The sequence below is a fragment of the Amblyomma americanum genome, chromosome 3 (assembly GCF_052857255.1).
Source record: "Amblyomma americanum isolate KBUSLIRL-KWMA chromosome 3, ASM5285725v1, whole genome shotgun sequence".
Taxonomy (NCBI): Eukaryota; Metazoa; Arthropoda; class Arachnida; order Ixodida; family Ixodidae; genus Amblyomma; species Amblyomma americanum.
In genome coordinates, this window is record NC_135499.1 from 75,587,971 (window position 1) to 75,607,508 (window position 19,538).

General features: G+C 47.8%; 1 protein-coding gene across 1 annotated transcript in view; it reads left to right on the forward strand.

The window, feature by feature from the left end:
• Positions 1 to 19,538, forward strand: part of LOC144123837 (phospholipid-transporting ATPase ABCA3-like) — a 126,482-nt gene that overhangs the window by 27,964 nt on the left and 78,980 nt on the right. Inside the window, exons 5-6 of the mRNA XM_077656575.1 lie at positions 12,495 to 12,741; positions 14,921 to 15,118. Coding sequence (XP_077512701.1) covers positions 12,495 to 12,741; positions 14,921 to 15,118 — 445 coding nt within the window. The remainder of the gene's footprint in view (positions 1 to 12,494; positions 12,742 to 14,920; positions 15,119 to 19,538) is intronic.

The window sequence follows — 19,538 nt, forward strand, 5'->3', positions numbered from 1 at the left end:
AAATCCAAAGTAGCCACAATGCAAGACAGAAAAAGACTGTGTGCTCTTCATGGATGAGATGGAAATCTCCCAAGGATTTGACCACGATCGCTCGCTTGATTGCTTTTTTGGGAGCACTACATTGCCGGAGTCCGCTACAGATGTTGCCAACCATGCTCTTGTGTTCATGGTTGGTGGCGTGAACACGAGATGGAAACAGGTTATCGCCTATCACTTCACTGGAAGGTCGATAGATGGCTCTATTTTGAAGGACATTGTGTTCCACTTGATTGAGCTTTGTTTTCAAATCTCGCTTGTTGTCACAAGTGACATGGGAGCTGCCAACCGTGCAGTTTGGCGCCTGCTTGGCTTGTCCAACCACAGAAACTCACAGACTGTCTGCTGTATTCCGCACCCGCACCTCCGTGGCAGGCAACTATTCTTTATGGCTGACCCCGCCCACGTCTTGAAGAACATCCGTGCCCAACTACTCCGAGTGGGAGAATTCACTCTGGGTGAAGAAACTGTTAAGGAACAAAGTCTTCCTTCTGGCACTGTCAAGGTGGAGCATGTTGAAGCAGTGTTGAAGTACGACTGTCAAAGTGAGCTGAAGATTGCAAATAGGCTGTCGGAAATCCACATCAGCAGTGGACATTTCACTACCATGAAAGTGAACATTGCTGTGCAATTGTTCCGTGAGGCTCCTGCTGCTATCCGATATTTAATCCAACAAAAAATTTTGCCCCCCGAAGCAGAGGCTACAGCGTGGTTTTTTAACCTCGTGAGCAGGTGGTACACCCTTATGTCGGCCAGACATCCGGTTGTTGCTCTGAGCGATATAGATCCTTCAAAGCATAAAGAGGCCACTGCGCTTTTGGAACTGACGTGCAGCACTTTCCGTCAAATAAAAATGGGAGCAACGGCACATTGGAAGCCTTCACAAGCTGGCCTTCTGGCATCGACCACTGTTGCTCTCAGCCTGTCGCAAGACCTCTTGGACAACCAAAGCTACAAGTATGTGCTTCTTGGCCGGCTCGTACAAGATTGTCTCGAAAACATATTCTCTGTGTTGAGACTCAAGAAGCCGGTCCCTAGTGCATACGACGTTAAGTGTGCACTGAAGCTGATTTGTGTTGGACAGTTCATGCACACACCTACAAATTCTAGCTACGAGGTTGATGACAGCTTGCATCTAGCTGACCTCCTTGACCCAACTATCCAGAGACATGAAGGACAAAACCAAGAGCCTGAAGAGCTAGAAAACCTGTTTGTGTGTGCTCTCACAGAAGCAGAATGTGACATTCTTGCTTATCTAGGAGGATTCCTGGTCAAGTCTGTCATGAAGTCCATTGGTAACTGTAGTGACTGCAAAAATGCCCTTGTTGGAGATGCTACAAATCAGTATAGCAATCTTATTAAGCTTAAAGAGTACGTGAAAACTTCTGAGAACCTCATTTATCTAACGCAAGCAGTGATTAATGTCCTTATAGAATGTGAGGAGCAGTTTAAGACTTTTGCAGATATGAAGGAAATCATGGTGCTCAAAACCCCATTTGCTAGCATTCTGAATGCCCTGTGCAAGGCTGTCAAGTTGAACTTAGGTTGCTGTGAAACACATCATGCTCAGGCAGGGAAGGTCCTCCTGACAAAATATGTGAGGACAAGACTGAGGATCCATCTACGACAGCAGCATGCACAGAGGGTGGATGGAATGTCTAGCAAAACATGTGCCGCAACAAACCTGGTCTGAACTCTGAGAAGGATGGTAACATCATATGCTTAGATGCTTGCAGTCAGCTAGTTAATGATTTGGCCTTGCTTTCGTTGTTTTTCTATAGTTTGACACAACTCAAGAAAATAGGGGAGATGTCCTTAAAGAATTCTATCCAGCCAATGGCGCCAACCGATTTTCATGACACCATGTTTAATGCTGGGAAGTTGCATCGCTGGGAGTGGCAGATGAACGGCAGTTAACCGTGGCTTAATCGGATTGACCGCGTTGTCATGAAAATCGGTCACTGCTATTGGCTGGAGGGAAACGGTCGGGGGGCATCTGCCACTACTTCCTTGGGTTGTACCCGAATATAGCACTCTGACACTTTCACTGTGTATGTCGTGTGTACTTTGCTCGCCTGTAAATTGTTCACGTCTTTCAGCATATTTTTATGTCACCTCTCTGTAGCAAGCTGTTGCTTGCAGATTGTGTGCACTAACCAATGAAGCTGCTTTGCTTCAGTCAGCATTTGGAAATAGCAAACTGATTTACAGTGCGTGCCACTAGTGTGTTCATCAAAGGTGAAGTTTTTAGGAGCAAGTGTTGGAACTAGATGCAAATGTGTAAACCACTGTTTCAAGTCTTTTGTGAAGTGCGTAACAGTCTTATTTTTGTGGCTGGAGCATCACTACCATGCCTTGCATTATTTAGGGGCTGTAAAACATACGCTCCCACAGAGTTGCCGTGGTGTTTCTCATTATCATTTGAGTTGTTTGCATTACTAGTCCTGCTAATTTAGCCCATTTATTGTGTCCTCTGTACTGCACTCATGCAATTTGTTCATGGCTATCAGTATATTTTGTTTTATGTAGAAGTGTTCATTGAGCAACGAAGCTGCTTTACTTCGGTCAATGTTTAAAAATAATAAGCCTGTTTGCAATTACACCATCAGTGTGCGCACCAGATATGTTTTACAGGAGTGACTGATATGTGTACAAAAATTTCACTGGTTTCACAGATGCTGATAATGGAAGAATGTAATTTCATATGCACTTTATCTGGCTGCGGATGCTTATATATTCTGTCAGTTTGCTTGAGAAAGAATATGAGCACCTCCCCTTTAATTGACAGTTGCCAGAAGTGTGTCGGCAATAAAAGAAGCTTCTTGAATGTTTACACGAAGGCGTCTGAAAATGTCATTTGTTTTCTTGATTTTAGGTTTTCTCACTTGTCCCATTGTTTGTATTGCTCCTCTTTCTCTGATTCCATTCCAGCAAGTCTCATGTTACACTCTGAACATTTGAGCCTCCTACTGAACACCCTGTGTAAGTTAGTTTCTCAGCACACGTGGAAAAATGGTAGGCAATGTGAAATGAAGCACTGCTTTAATGTTAACTCAATGGCAATCTGTACAAAACTAAGACGCTTACAACACTCGATCTTAATTTGTTAACATCAGCCTCAAGATTCCCTAAATTTTTTTAAGTATGTTTATACCTTTTGCTGAAGCTACAGTGTGCTAGTATGGGGTTGCATAGCTCATTGCGTAGAGCATGTGTAATTGCTCACAGAAGAGCAAAATGCACAAACTAATGGTACATTGCACACGCAAATGCCATTGTGATGTCGGTAATAGAACTACTGGGGCACTTAAGTCTCTTCCCGTGCTGTGAATGCATAAGCATTAGGTGCTACTGTTTTGCTTCTGTTGCGTGGTTTTATTTTGAACCTACATAGACCAGCGTTAGCTCGGTTTACCGTTACATTTTCGATTCTACTCATCGAGACCTTTCAACGATATATGACGATGCTATAGCATTAGGTTCAATTTTAAATCAAATAAATAATTAATGGTAATTAAGACCTGCGATTACTCCGGTGGAATTATACTCGACATAAGCTATCCAACGATATATAGCTTGATGATGGAGCATAACGATTGATTTTTAATCACGGTTATCTAATTAATGGTCAGTAAGACAAGATTAGTTCAGTGCAATTGTACTCAACATAAGCTATCCAGCGACTTAGTGATGTAGCGTAAATTTCAATTACATTACAATTAACTAATTACCGGTAATTAATTGAGACCTACAATTAGTCCGGTGCAATTATACTCGACATAAGCTATCCAACGATAGAACACTTGCGGCGATTATGCCCGACATAAGCTACACAGCCACTACGGCCACATTCTGTACAGGCCGCGCATGAACCAAGTAATTGATAAGCATTAAAAAGTGGGCCTGCGTAATCTTTTGATTACCGTCATAACATTAAATTCTGAACGCCCAACACCTAAGCTCGGTTAGTGCTCATCGTGAGGAGGAACCCTTTTTACGTAATTGATAAGCGCTGCCTTTTGGCGCGATGACGCGCGCAGAGGAGAGACCCGTTCGGAGTGTAATGCACCGTCGCTGAGAACTGCTCTATGTCGTCGGAACGGCGTCATCTGTTGGTACTAACTTCGAAAGAAACGCCGATAAACTAGAATATAAACTAATGTTGTAGATCGCCCCAGTGACCACGGCACTGAAAGCCGGGGATGCTCTCTTCAAGGGGAACAACATGGCTGCCCGTCATGTTTAGCGGCCGTTTTCGGCAACACTGGGAGAGATGTCACCACCCTAAGCCAGGCGGCAGGCGGCATGTATGTAGGCTCCCTAGTTCATGCGTACGTGTAGCGCCATCTTTTCGGGCTCACTTGAGCTGTTTATATTAATTGCTGTGGCAGTCGCTAGATGGCAGTACATGTAGAAAAATACGCCTGTCACTAGTTGTCTGCGCATTCTACTGTGAGTGAATGTGGAGAGATGGACGTCCACCTCTCACAGCGCGTAAACATAAACTTCTGTGTGAAGCTTGGCAAGACAGCCACACAGAGGTCCTTGGTGACGCTTACGGCAATGAGACATTATTGCGGGCGCGAGTTTTCGAGCGGCACAAAGGGTTCGTTTCAGGGAGAACGTCGGTGGAAGACGACACAAGGCAGGGGCGCCCTTCAACCTCGCGGAATGAAAACAACGTGGCTCGGAAATGGGAAATCGTACAGCAAGACCACACCATTACAGTCCGCATGATATCAGGAGCTCTGGGCGTTAGTAAGACAACATGCCACCAAATTTGGGGTGAAATCTTGGGGAAACGAAAGCTGAATGCCAGACTTGTGCCGCGCTCCCTTACGCAGGACCAGAAAGGCACGCGGGCATCAGTGAGAGCCGATTTGCTCTCCGAGGCAGAGAAGGATGCTGCATTCGTCGACAGCATCATTGCTGAAGACGAAACATGGTGTTTTCAATACAATACTCAGACAAAGAGGCAGAGCGCGGTCCACAAGCTCTCCGGCGTCGAGAAAGGTGCGGCGACAGAAGACCAACACATAGGCGATGCTGATAGTTTTTCGATGCCAGAGGTGTCATACACCACGAGTTCGTCCCACAAGGACAGACGCGGAATCAGGAGTTTTATATCCGCGTGCTCCAACACATGCGTGATGCAGCGCGACGCCGTCGCCCTGACCTAGGGTCATCTGGACAATGGAGCCTTCTCCACGAGAAGGCAAAGCCGCACACTCCTCTCAGCGTGAGAAAATTTCTCGCCAAGAACAGCATTACTGTGTGGAAATATCGGGGGGACAAAGCCTGTCGCCCCGCCCGCACTCCCACTCCGCGGATGCAGCGTTCCCGCTCGCTAACCGCGGATGGGTTCGTGCTCGAGGGACAAAGGGAAGGGACGACACAGCGTTAACACTCATATGCTATTTATTACACTTGCAATTAATACACAGAGCGGGCTAGCTAGCTACAAAACATCGAGGCATACTTCGGAAATAGAAAGCTACGTAAGAAGGACTTCCGACTTACCGGCTGGGGCAGGGGCGCGACTTCGGAGGTATCAGCGGCGAACGTTTGTATGCGCCGATAATAGCGGCCGGGTTTTCCCGTGCGCGCCGCATTCTTGGGCCAAAGCCATTCCCTAGCATTTGCTGGGGAAGGCGGTCAGAGCGCGCGTTTGCTGCGCTCGCTTCACTGCCTGGAACCGGAAGTCCAGCGGCAAGGCACAACGGATCCCCGTGCGCCTGCCGCGGAAGGTGACGATCGCGTGCGGCTCCAACCGCTCGTGACGCTGGCCGGATCCCGAAGAGCTCTGTCCGGTTCCGCAGAATTCCGCGTAACCTACAAGGTGGCGCCCCCGTCGCCGTTCCCTTTCCCCCATGAGGGAGACTTCTCTCCTCGCCCAGCCGGTGTTGTCCCTGACGCACGGTGGTGAAGATGGGCCGCGTCGAATTGGAAGGGGAAACAGGTTCTCCACATCCCTCCCTCCTTAAATGTTGGCCTACGGTTCAACTCATCCATGGAGGCCGACAACGAAGGGGTCCCGAGCGTTGCGATGACGACTGCAAGACAGCTCGTACAGGCGGGCTGCCGGGGTCATCCGACGAGCAGCAAGGTCACAGGGCACCTGTCCTTGTCCCGCGGCAGGCATCCAAAATTAGCGTGTCGGGAGGGTAGTTTTCGCGCCGACGCGCCTTTGTTATAAGGTAGAGGGGGCTGCCACCCCCCCCCCCCGCTCTCGTAGCCGCTGCAAACTGCTCGCCGGAGACTCCGCAGCTCGATGACTCACGGCCGCAAGGCAGCAGGCAGGGAACCATACAATGAACAGCAGGCCGGGGCAGCTTCTCTTGAACTCTGCATATCGCTCCTAGGATCTCCAAAAGTTTAAATGAAAAACAATGGAGACCGCGGAAACTCACCATTTGGTAAAAATGCGGAGCAATGCAAGTGCAAAATAATTCTATCCGGCACCGCCCAAATGCTCGGTTCATTTGAACGTAGCTGGCTCTCTTCGGTCGAAGCACATTCGCGGTTTGCTTTCCGGCATGGTGATGTTAAGCTCACTTGAGCTGCGTTAGCGTCTGTGGTTCCGCGAAATTATAAATTCGGTTCGCAGCCCAAAATAATTTAGTTCGAACAAAATTAGCTTTCTGTAGTTGAGCGAGACCTCTCGGCTCTAGCGAGGTTAAATATAAAACAAGCAAACCCGTTTGCGCGTGCTCGTGCCACGGTACGACTATGTCCTCCCAAAAGCGACAGGCAGCTCCCGAAGAACCTTAGGCCTACTCGCTCTTACACTTCCGGGTGCCAACAAAGGGCCAATGACAATAGCTAGAACACAACGCCACGAGGAGATACGTTTCTGCCAAGGTGACCCTAACCCGCTTCTCGCGGTGTCGCAGCGCCCCGGTGCTTTTCCTGTAATCACGACCGCAATCCAAACAAGCTGATTACGGCACCCAGCTCCCAGAGCCAAAGAGACAGAACAGAGAATATTTACAACTATGTACAAGAAAAATCGGGCCACCCTTCAGGCTTCCGCATTCACTGGCTTCTGGCTTGCTGTTCTCCGTGGACGTCTCGGTCTCGCTGTCCATGTGCGGACCTCGTAGGTTCACCTTCCAAAGGTGTACCGATGAATTGCTCATCAAAAGCGTAGCATGCACGGCAATTCTCCCATGCTGCTATTGCGCTCATTTTGCTGTCAAGAAAGCATCATAGCCTTGCTAGCAACTCCGAATTCGGGTTAGGCCTAACACTGTTCAAAACCCGGGCGGGCATTCCACGAACCGAACTGACTGTCGTCCCTCGTCCCAAGAGCTTGCCACACGTTGGGCACCATTGTGGAAATATCGGAGGGACAAAGCCTTTCGCCCCACCCGCACTCCCACTCCGCGGATGCAGCGTTCTCGCTCGCTAACCGCGGATGGGTTCGTGCTCGAGGAACAAAGAGAAGGGACGACACAGCGTTAACACTCATATGCTATTTATTACACTTGCAATTAATACACAGAGCGGGCTAGGTAGCTACAAAACATCAACGAGGCATTCCTCGAAAATAGAAAGCTACGTAAGGAGGAATTCCGACTTACCAGCTGGGGCAGGGGCGCGACATCGGAGGTATCGCCGGCGAACGTTTGTATGCGCCGATAATGGCGAACGGGTTTTCCCGTGCGCGCCGCATTTTTGGGCCAAAGCCATTCCCTAGCATTTGCCGGGGAAGGCGGTCAGAGCGCGCGTTTGCTGCACTCGCTTCCCAGCCTGGAACCTGAAGTCCAGCGGCAAGGCACAACGGATCCCCGTGCGCCTGCCGCGGAAGGTGACGATCGCGTGCGGCTCCAACCGCTCGTGACGCTGGCCGGATCCCGAAGAGCTCTGTCCTGTTCCGCAGAATTCCGCGTAACCTACAAGGTGGCGCTCCCGTCGCCGTTCCCTTTCCCCCATGAGGGAGACTTCCCTCCTCGCTCAGCTGGTGTTGTCCCTGACGCACGGTGGTGAAGATGGGCCGCATCGAATTGGAGGGGGAAAACAGGTTCTCCACAACTGTACTTCCACATCCGCCGTACCCGTCTGACCTTTCCCCATGGGATTTTTTTCCTTTTTCCTCGTGTGACGAGAGCCCTAAAAGGTCGCTAGATAGGAAGCATGGAGGCCATTCACGACGCCGCTACAAAGGAGCTGAAGCCCTGCCAAAAGAAGCGTTTTCCTACTTTTTCCAAGACCTCAAGAAGCGTTGGAAGCTGTGTATAGACAGCAAAAGATACTATTTCGAAGGGGTGCTGCACAAATGATTCCAATGTTAAACATAATTTTTTTGTGGACTCTGACTCGGAAGTTTATGGACAAAGAGTGTATTTGTATGTTGTGGAACTCCTAAACGCTGGTACATCGTGAAAACTGTTATGCACGATGCTAATTGCGGCGAAGGGAAACGCAAGATAGTCTTAAAATATCAGACTTAAAGTTACGGGCCACCAATTCGCACTACGTATGGGCACTTTGAGGTATGCACTCTCGGCAGATTTATAGTGGGTTACCGGCTCCATAAGCATTAAGTTAACTCCATAGAAGCGCAACTAATGCTGAAGAATGAAAGACATTAAACGTGTAAATCACGAAACGGCGATTCGTTTGGCACCACCCGCATCACTCTGCGACCACTGGTTCGCCCTCATTGGCTCTCCGAAGGTCGCCCCCTATTACGGTTTCGAGGACCAAAGGTGGTCGGTACGAATCTCTCAAAAACAGGCATCAACTCGACTAATAACTCTATGCGCCAAATCTCGCCGATTCGTTTTCCACCACTACGAACCCTCTGCGCCAAACGGGACTGCCACAATTTTGCCAACAATGGTGACCCCAAGTGACACTAGTTTCGTCACCCGCTCAGACGGTACATTTATACTGGAACGTCAACATAGGGGGTAAACCAGCCGCTGTGCCGGCCTGACGACTGCGCGTGCTCGGGCAGGTGAAGGGGGGTCACATTTTGCTGACCTGAAATTTCCAGCAGCCATCTTGAAATCTCGGACAGAAAAGGAACGTTCGAATGTGAGTAGTAAGTGCTAACGCTCTTAAGAACTATATCTCGTAAACTATAATAGTTTCTAACCCTTTATTATAAAGGAAACAATCTGCTCCATGATCTCGCGCTTTCTGCATTTGTATCTTCATCGCTGCTAAACAATACGCATTCGCCAAGCCTAGCATCTGTGCAAAAAGGAAAGAATTCTTAAAATTTGTAGCGTTTTATCGCTGGAATTGATAGTGCGGGCACCTTCACATGCATAGAAAACTTTTGGCGAGCATGAATGGGAGAGAAAGAAATTATGGAGAGTGCGGTACTCATCGACTGACTGCGCCATGTTGCCCGACACCATTTGGTGTCACAGTGTTTGGGTGAATGGAGACCGCAAACCGAAGTGCACAATTGGCTTTTGGATTCTGTGCGTGCCCACAGGCAACCCGATATTTCCCTACCACCTGTACGATAAAAGAACGGATATGGCATTTGTGCTATAGGGGATTCTACGATACGGGAACTTTGCGATACGAGGAAGACGGGGAATAAACTGTCTACTGTTTATGCTTTGTACCTTTCGATTCAGTAGGTCTGAAGAGTACCATATCCGGCTCATCCAACAAAAAAGATGCTGTTAACAAAACGGGGATCACATCATCATTAATAAAAGTTATTGGCCGCTACCGAAGCAAATGGAAAAACTGCCCCTGGACAAGGCGATGAACCTTATGAGGTCTTCAACAGCTTAGAAGGAGACGAAATTGACAGCCTGTTGGACGTATTAAACGACATATCGAAGGAGAAAAAAATCCATTCGACGGGTAACACTTGGTGGTGGACCCAAAGACTCGGAAACCTCCCTCAAGCCTACAATCTTTGCGTTCTCGCTAACGCCCAGACTTTTCAAGATCTATGAAAAAAATGGTTGCTTATCATTATGGTTGGAAAAGGAACAAAAATACCATGCTCGACAAAATGTTTACCGTGCAAACCTTAGAACAAACTGGATTCGCTATACTGGCTGAAGTGGTCATACATGTGTCGCCTCATAGCCACCTTGTACGCACTGTGGTAGCTACCGACTTGGCGAAGGCATACGACAGCGTGTTACATGCCAAGATCCGTGAAAACATGGAACGTATGGGCATTCCCCTAGAGGTCATAAAAGCAGTGCATAATTTGCTCAAGGACAGGACGTTTTTTGTGCGGGTAAACGGACACCGAGTAGTTACACTAAAACAGAGGGATGCCACAAGGTTCAGTTTTAGCAGCTTTGCTATTTAACATCGCCTTCATACAATTGGCGTGAAAATCAGCTGAAATACCAGAAGTGCAGTTCCTTATTTACGCAGAGAATGTCACGATTTGGTCTGCTCATAAAAAACTTGAGGCAGAATTTTTATCTGCAGTAGGCATTAAATACTCAAGGTGAGTAGGTCCATAATGCAGGCCTAAAACCGTCATCGCAAACGTCCAGCTACGTTCATGTTGCAAACAAGAACGGAAGGAAACAATTGGGAACTAAAAGCCATGCTAAAGATTGGAAATCAGTCATTACACGGGGCAAATGAGTTGAGTGTCCTTGGCCTAGATATTAAAAAATCTGGTGAAGGAATACAATGGCTGTATGGAATGAAAAGAGCAGCTGCGACGACCTGGCACTTGACTAAACGCATTGCGTCTAGAGGAAGAGGAGCCCGAACGGAGATGGAAAGACGTCTCGTACAATCGGCGCTTCAGCCTAGGATACGCTACTAGGCCCGGTTCCAACGAATGACGAGGAGACATTGAAAGGAGTTGGGAGCAATAATTAAAACGCAATGCGCACCGTCACGGCCTCACCAAAATTTACCCCTATCCATATTTTACAGGAATTTTCACAGCTTAATAGAGTGCAGGGCTAGTTGATCAGCAAGAGACAAGAAATCTGAGGTGAAAGTACGTTATGCCCATAGCATCTTTGTACTGTGCGGTGACAGCGCAAACACGTACATTGGCTGACCCCCCTTCATGGGAATTCACGACTATTACGACAAACAAACGAATAAGCCTTGTCGTAAAGAGAAGCCTAGAACTCGACCTCTGGTATATGTATGCCCAGGAACATGCACATCATGCACGGACGGGTCGATTGTGTCAACGGGCGGCAGGAGAGCCGCCACTAGCTCGACACCCACAGAGCTAAACGTACACCGCGTACACCTATCAGACCCTCTGGACTCGCTTTTGGTGAAACATTATGAAATACGTGATGCTCTGCAGGCCATAAATAAAATTAGTTTATAAAAGAAGCCCATATCTATACAGACTCCTTGGTAGCCATAAATGAATTGAAAAGAGTGTCAAAGACACCATGTGCAACTCAAGAGATCTGTGCACTCAATAATAAAAAGAAAAGCATCCAGATATGCTGGACACATGGCGATGCTTGAGAACGCTTAGCAGAGAAAACTAGACAACTTTACACACAAAGTTTCAAATACTACGGCATACACCCAAAGTTTCAAGCACTAAGGCATCCCCACTAGCCTCCGTTTTGGCATGCTACGCTCCCCCCATCTTAGCATTGTCTTTAAGGCAAAATACACGTGCTCTCATTTCATCATGCACATTTCCGTGCCTCATAACTTATCGAGATTGGAGGAGGCGTCCAATAGAAGAATCAGGGCTGGAGCGGCGCTTAACCCGTCGGTCACGTGCCGATGGGGCTCTGAAGACCCGACAAAACATGAACAAAATATGTGCTATGGTACAGTGATACTGCAGTCATTCGAAGAAATCGTGATCAATGCATGCGAGAAATAACTAAAGCTCTGGATAACAGAAGGCCAGGAAATTTTTGTGTCAGCAGCCCTTAAGTTAAACTACTGGGAAAGGACTGTCAATTCCGGGAGAAGCGTAATCATATAATAGCTTTGCGTCATCGTTGTTTTTATACCGGATGTCGCGGAAATAAATGCTTTGCTTCTGATAGTCAGTGCTTTGTTCAATCTCATTCTTCGTCCCATGTCGCATGTTGTGTGTGTGTCACAAATGGCGCTGTTCACTTTAACGGCATAAGACAGTCTTTCAGGACATTGTATTGAAATTTTGCTAAAACAATTGCTCAGGTAAGTAATTTTGGACATTATACTGATGATCAGTATCCGCCTCGGTGCACATATGAATTGCTGAAAGCTACATCCTCTCCAACCGTAATAAGATGGGCTGTTTTCTATGCTAGCCCGTATGTGGTGATCCCACTGCCGCTCTGCCCATGTGTAGGTGGTAGTGGAAAAGTCACAGCTTTGAACACACGTTAAAGACTACCCGTGGTTTTCAGGTTACGCACAGTGAGTGTTACGTTAAGAATGCACAACATCGTAATAGCTTCTACGCTTCAGGAAACGTGGACTCAACCTCATTTCAGGCAGCCGTGCAATCATGAGAGGGCATTGTATTTCAGGATCAACAACGAATGAATGGCCTGGCACTGCCAGAGTTCTGGCTCGGCCACTTCCTCTCAGCGTTCGCCATCCAAATGTTCGAGAGTACCCTGGTCATGGTTTTCATGCTCTACCTGCGGAACGTGGATGAAGAGAGCAGCACCTTTTTCAGCCGTATCGACGTTTCGCTTTTGGCCTTTGTCATGGTCGTCTTCAACACGTGCCACATAGTGACGGCCATGCTTATTGCCGCAGTGTGCTCGAATGGTGAGTCCTGGGGGTGCGGATGGGCGTAACTGACTGATTTTCGCTCTCAGATAAAAGTATTGGGGATATCGTCGCGCAAACATTCTTTTTGGAGGCATATTTCAAGAAGTAGGCGCTTCTATGAAGAGACAAGACAACCGATGCGAAGGTCTACCTTACGTCGTATGATTGTTAGGCCTTAGTAAATGACCCTGCCTGCGTTTGCAATACACGCCTCGAGTAATAAAAAAACTGCTGCCCTTTGAGCTCTCTAGCCTGCAGTATGTGTCCGACATCCCATTGTCACAGCGCAAGTACACTCTCTCTTAGGCTTATCCTGGTCATTTGATTAAACATGGGGCATTTGGAAGGGTGACCACTCCTCTTCCATAATTTCTCTATGGATCGGCTTCATGTGCACGACATTGTTTCGTGGCTGCAATTGGGCTCGTAGATGTTAGTTTGCGGAGTCTGCTGACATATTAAAGCAGGAGGAGTTGGCATGTTTAAGAAATCGTCAAGGTGCTTCCTATACAATATGAAAAGAGTTATGTGGAGCAAAGGGCAGCAACAAATGAGTTAAGCAAACCGACCACAGGGATATGAGCGCTCGCATATAGTGTACCTTATTTGCAGGGCGTATTATAATCATTGTTGGGCGTTTGCTAACCTTATATGTAAATGTAGTTGCGCAGATGCGCTCAATGCAACCGAATATTTTTTTCTTCCAATTTGGATTTCGAGGATTCACCTACTCTATGTCTAAGCCAAAGGAAACTCTTCACACGTGGACGTAAAGTGTTCACCTTTCTTCCGTTCAGCGGTAACGCCTTTAATGAACTCATGCATACTCAGTGTGTTGTTGTCCACGTTGTCGCCTGTGGGTCGCATGAAGCAGCAAATAATTCACGAAATGCAGTGCTTTGACCCCGGATATTAAAGCGGTGACAATTTTTTGTGCGCAATTTGAGCTCCACGTGGCCGTTTGGGCTGTGACCCCTGCTTTCCGGCAAATACTGTATGCAGCACGGAGAACTGCCAGGCCACGATTGTTCATGCAGCTGCGCCTGTGTCGCCACCTGAGAGGCCCGCGTTAAAATAGGCTGCCTGCATTTCGCGTCATTTGCGTCACTGTCATTATCCCACTTCTCTCTTTGCCTTATCTTTTTGGAATCACGCTCCGCTATTTTAAGTCGATTGGAGGTGATGTAAGTTTGAAGGTATATGTAAACGTGGCTACCTGTGCGCCAGTTACCGTAACAAGAGAAAATATTGTGCTCGACCATGTTGAGGGGGGGGGGGGGGGGTTATTATCCACTCAGTTCTACATTTTCGCGCAAGTGGTCAAATTTCATTTTGCGCTCAATTTTATAAAGAGACATTTAAATTGTGCGAGGGGGCTTTAGAATCGGGCCGCTCTTAGAGGAGTTCGTGGCGCCAAAAATTTAGTAGAGCTAAGCAGTAAAAAGATTTCTGACTTAACGCATTAAACAGCGTAAGCTGATTGTCAAAGGAGCCGACAGGGCTGGAGGGGATGGCACGCTTTGGCATTTCACAGGTGAATTTTCACAGGTTGGGCTTTCCTACTCTCACCTGCGCATTTGGCCCTCTTCCGCTTGCGTTCTTCGGTCCGATTACGTTGACGCCACACTTCACAGACTGCATGTTTACGCACGTTGGATCTGTGAGCTTCACGAAGCAGAAGCCGTCGTCTCTACAACGCCGCACTTTAACTATCCTGCACAGACTTTATTGCAAACCGATTACTAAACCCCGCCGGACTGACCGCTACAACGCAGTACAAACGCAAGACAAGGACTGTGCGGATATTCCTCAGCGAGTTATTCTAGCCGTGACCTCTCCAAAACGAGACGGGGCCCGATTGCCATCAACCGGCGCCAGACATTTTCTCCTCCCAAACAAAAATTCTATTCTATTCCTTTGCAGTTGGTGGAGTACTGACTATTAGAGGTTAGTATTTCGTATAGGCCTGCCTTGATAACTTCACACTGTTCCCACCAGTCGCAAGTTTTGAACGCCACAACGTTTCGGGCAATGCTGGGTTTTCGAGTGATGAGCCATCTAACACTTCGCCTTAGCAGTTTCTTGAAGCACATTAATGGACTTTTTGACTCCACTAAGTTGAGGAGTTGACTAATCTTCATTTTCAATTTTTTCCCGTTTTTTTCTTTCATTGCAGGCAGGGCAGCAGCATTTACTGGCGTGATAGTGGGGTTCTTGATCCCGAGCTTCGACAACGCGGTCACTTTTGGACGTTCCGGGTCCCTCAGTAAATTCGTGCTTCATAATCGCTGGAGCAAGCTAAGGACTGCCATATATCCGCAAATTGCTGGCAGCGAAATACTGAGAACCTTAGCTATCTTTGACGACTACGAGGGTGAGTGTGTGAATGTAAGAATATGTAACTTTCATAAATCGACTTTGAGTTTATCGCTGAGTGTTTTATTGCTGTATATGGGCACATGCAATAAGTGTTCTTTCGATGCAGTGAATGGGACATGTGCGAAATATACGATGTTTATAAAGTGTGATACTTTTTCATAAATCCGTGTGCGAGCCACACTTACTGTCTTTTCAGAGGTGAAATTATGCAGCTTTGACGAGAAGTGGTTCAAGCAGCTATTGTTTACAAAGAACTCTTTGGCCAAGGATAAGTGCTCGCTCAGGTTTCTTGAACATGTGTGTAGAACAAAACGTCTTGTTGGTGTGGTGAACGGCCTCGAATGCCAGTCTAGAGATGGCTTCGGCTGCAGTGGCGTCCTATAGGCTCAGCAGTGATGTGGCGAGTTGCTTTTTTGGACGCAGTACCAGGGCTTTTCCTTACGTCTGAGAGTCTGAAATAAAATACAATCTGGAGACTATCGTCGGTCGCGTGAGGTAATGGCTCCGTGACACCTAAGATATTTTGCAACCGCATCTGTATATGGCTTTCAATTTCACATTTTCTTGTCCATCACATCTTTGCAAAACTTGAGCTGCCATCGCACTAGCGCCGCGATTAATCAAGGAAAAATAACGTGAAAGACCGGATGAAGAATGCGCTTCCGCTAATCTGCGATTATAGACGACATCAGGGCCGGTAGCGGTCATTTTCACGAACCATGGGGTGAGAAAAGACTGATGTCACCGCTTGTTTTTTGCCTCGTGCCTATCCCAACTTCCCTTTTTCCTCGCCGTCCGAAATGAAAGAGAAGTCAAGTGCTGCTCAGTTTGGGCTTCGTGTTACATTTAGTTCGCTCTTCGGGCAGCTTTCTTCTCGCTGCACTAATTGCTCTATAACAGAAATGACCAGGTGAACCAAAGCTCTTAGATAACACGAGTTGGAACGGAAGAACGAATAAACATTTATTTATATGCAAGAAGGGAAGTTATCGGATCGGAAAAACATTTATTGAGCTCTAGAAAAAACTTCGTGGCTTCAGACGGCGTCTTCCGATGGCGTCTTCCGTCTTCATTCACAGGGTTGATGCCCTAGTCCAAGGCTCCACTGAGTATGGCCATTTCGCCATCTCGCTCTATTAGGCACCTTTTGCCTTTCGAGCTTACACTGGAAAGCATACTCTACCACTGCTGCGCACTAGGGTTTTTCATTCTATGGATAGTTGGAGGCTCAATCCTTTGACAGGCCCATGATATGTGGTATAAATCTGGTTTCTCTCCGCACCATGGGCACCTAGCCTCATACTGCGTAGGGAACATTTTATTAAGAAGGTTTAGATTCGGGAAAGTACCCGTCTGCAGCTGTCGCCATGCAACAGCATCCTCTCTGCTTAGATCCTTATGTGGGCGTGGATACTTCAATCTGACCCCTTTATAATAATTTAGCATATCTGAGTAGCCCATGGGTACTGACTCGGGTTCCTCAAGGCTGAATGTGTCGGATGTCCGGTTGGTATGCCCTCGAGCTATCCTATCCGCTTCTTTGTTCCCTGTTATGCCAGTGTGCCCTGATACCCACATTATGGTATGCTGAAATTGTATGTGGCGTGAAAAGTATGTGGCGTGCTCTACGCCCGATTCTGCCGTTTCTATAATTACGGCATGCTGCTTGAGAGTCTGTTAATATTGTTAGGGAAATGCCAGAGCGGTAGCCCTCCAGTGCTGCCAGAGCTACAGCTGCCTCCTCGGCCTCGACTACCGTGCAGTCCTGTAGTGATGCGCTGGTGACTTCCTTGAGCTTCGAATTAACAACCGATGCCACTGCTCTGCTGCTTTGTCTTCCGTCTTTGTCAAACGTTGGCGTGTCCTTATACATCGTGTTGTTGTTTGCTAGGGGTCTCTGCACGTACTCCGCCCTTGCTTCCCTACGCCCCTTGTGCAGGTTCGGGTCCATATTCTTGGGTATAGGTGCGACTGGCAGTGTACTGCGATACTTGTCCGGAATGTCTTCGGTACTTTCGATCTTTTGGATCATGTTGCTGCCGGCGTATCTTTGCAGGGGCGCCCTGCCTGTGGGGGTCTGCCTCAACCTACGTGCCTGAGAGCATATTAGGGCTTCTCTCAGTTCACTGAAGGTATTGTGCAGTCCCAGGGCTAGCAGTTTCTCGGTCGATGTGCACTGTGGCAGGAGAAGCGCAGTTTTGTACGCGTTTCACAGTATGACGTCTGCTTGTTCTTCTTGCTTGATGCAATTGTGATAGGGAAGGCTATAAACCACTCTGCTAACCACGAGGCTCCTGACTAGTTTGAGTGTGTCGCTCTCCTTCATGCCGTGTCTCTTACTGGGTATTCTGCTGATCATACTGGTCACCTGCATGGTGGCGGTCTTCAGCAGTGTCAGAGTATGATTGCACCGCTGATTGGACTGAAGCCACATCCCGAGGGCCTGAATGGTGGTCTTCTCCGGAATGGGCGGCCCCTCGAGGTATACGTTTAGTTTGAGCTCATAGATTGTAGGGACCATTCGATTTTGTTTTCCTCGCCACACCCTTAGGAGCTCGGACTTCAGGCGGGGCCTCTGGCCCTAATGTAGGTTTCTACGCAGGTGGCCGCTTTTTGCAGGCATTCTTCTTTTTCGCTGAGCGATCCCCGGTTCACCCATACAGTAATGTCGTCAGCGTACATGGCGTGCAGTGTGCCTTCGATTTGTTCGAGTTATCTTGCCAGCACGATCATTGCGATGTTGAAGATGGGGGAGATGACCGACCCTTGAGGAGTTCCCTTCTTTGGGGTGCGAAAATTCTCGGATCTGACTTCTCCCAGGCCGATAGTTGCTTTCTGGTTAGAGAGGAAGGCCTTGACGTAGCCATGAATCCTTCTCCCACAGTTCAGGTTATTCATTCCTGTGACGATGGCTGCGTGGCTGACATTGTCGAAGGCTCCTTTAATTTCCAGGGCCATGCTGACATGTTCACCGTTCCGCGGAACGTTGCTGAGCACCTCCTCCTTGAGCTGTAGGAGCACGTCTTGCGCCGATAACTTAGCGTGGAATCCAAAAATGCTGGGAGGGTACAGCTCGTTGTCCTCCATATAATTTTGCAGCCTCATAGTAACCACCCGCTCGTATAGCTTGCCTAAGCATGACGTGAGGGAGATTGGTCTAAGACTTTCTACTTGCAATTTTTTGCCCGGTTTTGGAGTCATCAATACTTCCGAATGCTTCCACTCCTCGGGTAAGAAGGGAGGTTAGGAAATACAAGCTTGAAAGAGTACCTATTCCCAGTAGCCACTTTCCGGGTCTTAAGGATGGCGGCGCCATCTTGAAATGGCTAATAAAAGGTGGTGCGATGTGGCGCTATATTCTTTCGAACAGTGGTTTTAGTGCTAAAGTGCTACTTCCACCAAACACATTCGGTGAAGCTTGCTTAACCTTAAGGGTGAGCTGGCTTAACACGGCCCAATGCAGAAATTTCATGTGAAATTTGAGGCTGGTCTTGGCAAACCTGTAGAAATAAAATAAATATTGCCGTGACAGGGTTCCGAACTCACGCCGGCGCAGACAGATCAGCTTTCCTGGCCACTGCGCAATAGCACTATGCCATCTCCGCAGTCGATCACCCCATGTGTCAAATAAACAGAGCTAAACACAAAGCAAAGCCAACAACCAATTAGTATAAACAAGCGTTTTCGCACGTCTACTCGGTTTAAACCTGTTAAATCCCTACAACCCTTTTTTTTTCTTTTTCCACATTTCAATTTATATCTTTGACCGTTCTATTATTGTATGTTTCCTAATGGATATGTTTCGCTGGGTTTACTGACAGGCGGTTTTCCGTTTAACAACAGTCTTGAAGTTGAGTCTTGAAGTTTGCAGATGCAGCGAAGTTGACGTTATTGACAGCGGGTGGCAATCCATACACACATCTGAATTTTATTCAACTCTGACCGCATTTTTATTGGAAATTTTCCAGCTGGTAGTGTCAAGGAGCTATAAGCTGAACAGTTAAGCTCTTAGAGCGATACATGTTGCGCCACCTCAGCCAATTTCGCGCCTTTGCAGTAGCGCACCCGCAACCACGCAGGACAGCCTTGAGATACTACATCACCGCTATTGACCGGCTTGCAGTAGAACGGAAAACGGGCGAGGGTAGTAAGTAGCCCTGCGTGGAGGAGAGGAGAGGAAGGTCAAAAGCGATGGGACCGTCACATAGGTGTCCCTTTGTGTCACCCATTTTTCACACGGCGCATATAAAGCTGCAGAGTGCCTATCGGTCAGCCCTAACGGGCAGAACACAGCGTTCGGAGAGTGGTACGCTGCCCCATACGTCGCCGCATGTATGTACATAAATTGGCTTGGCAGCGTGCTTGTCTGCACTGCGGCTCTGTCGTTTCCCCATTTTCCCAAAACAACCGAGGGC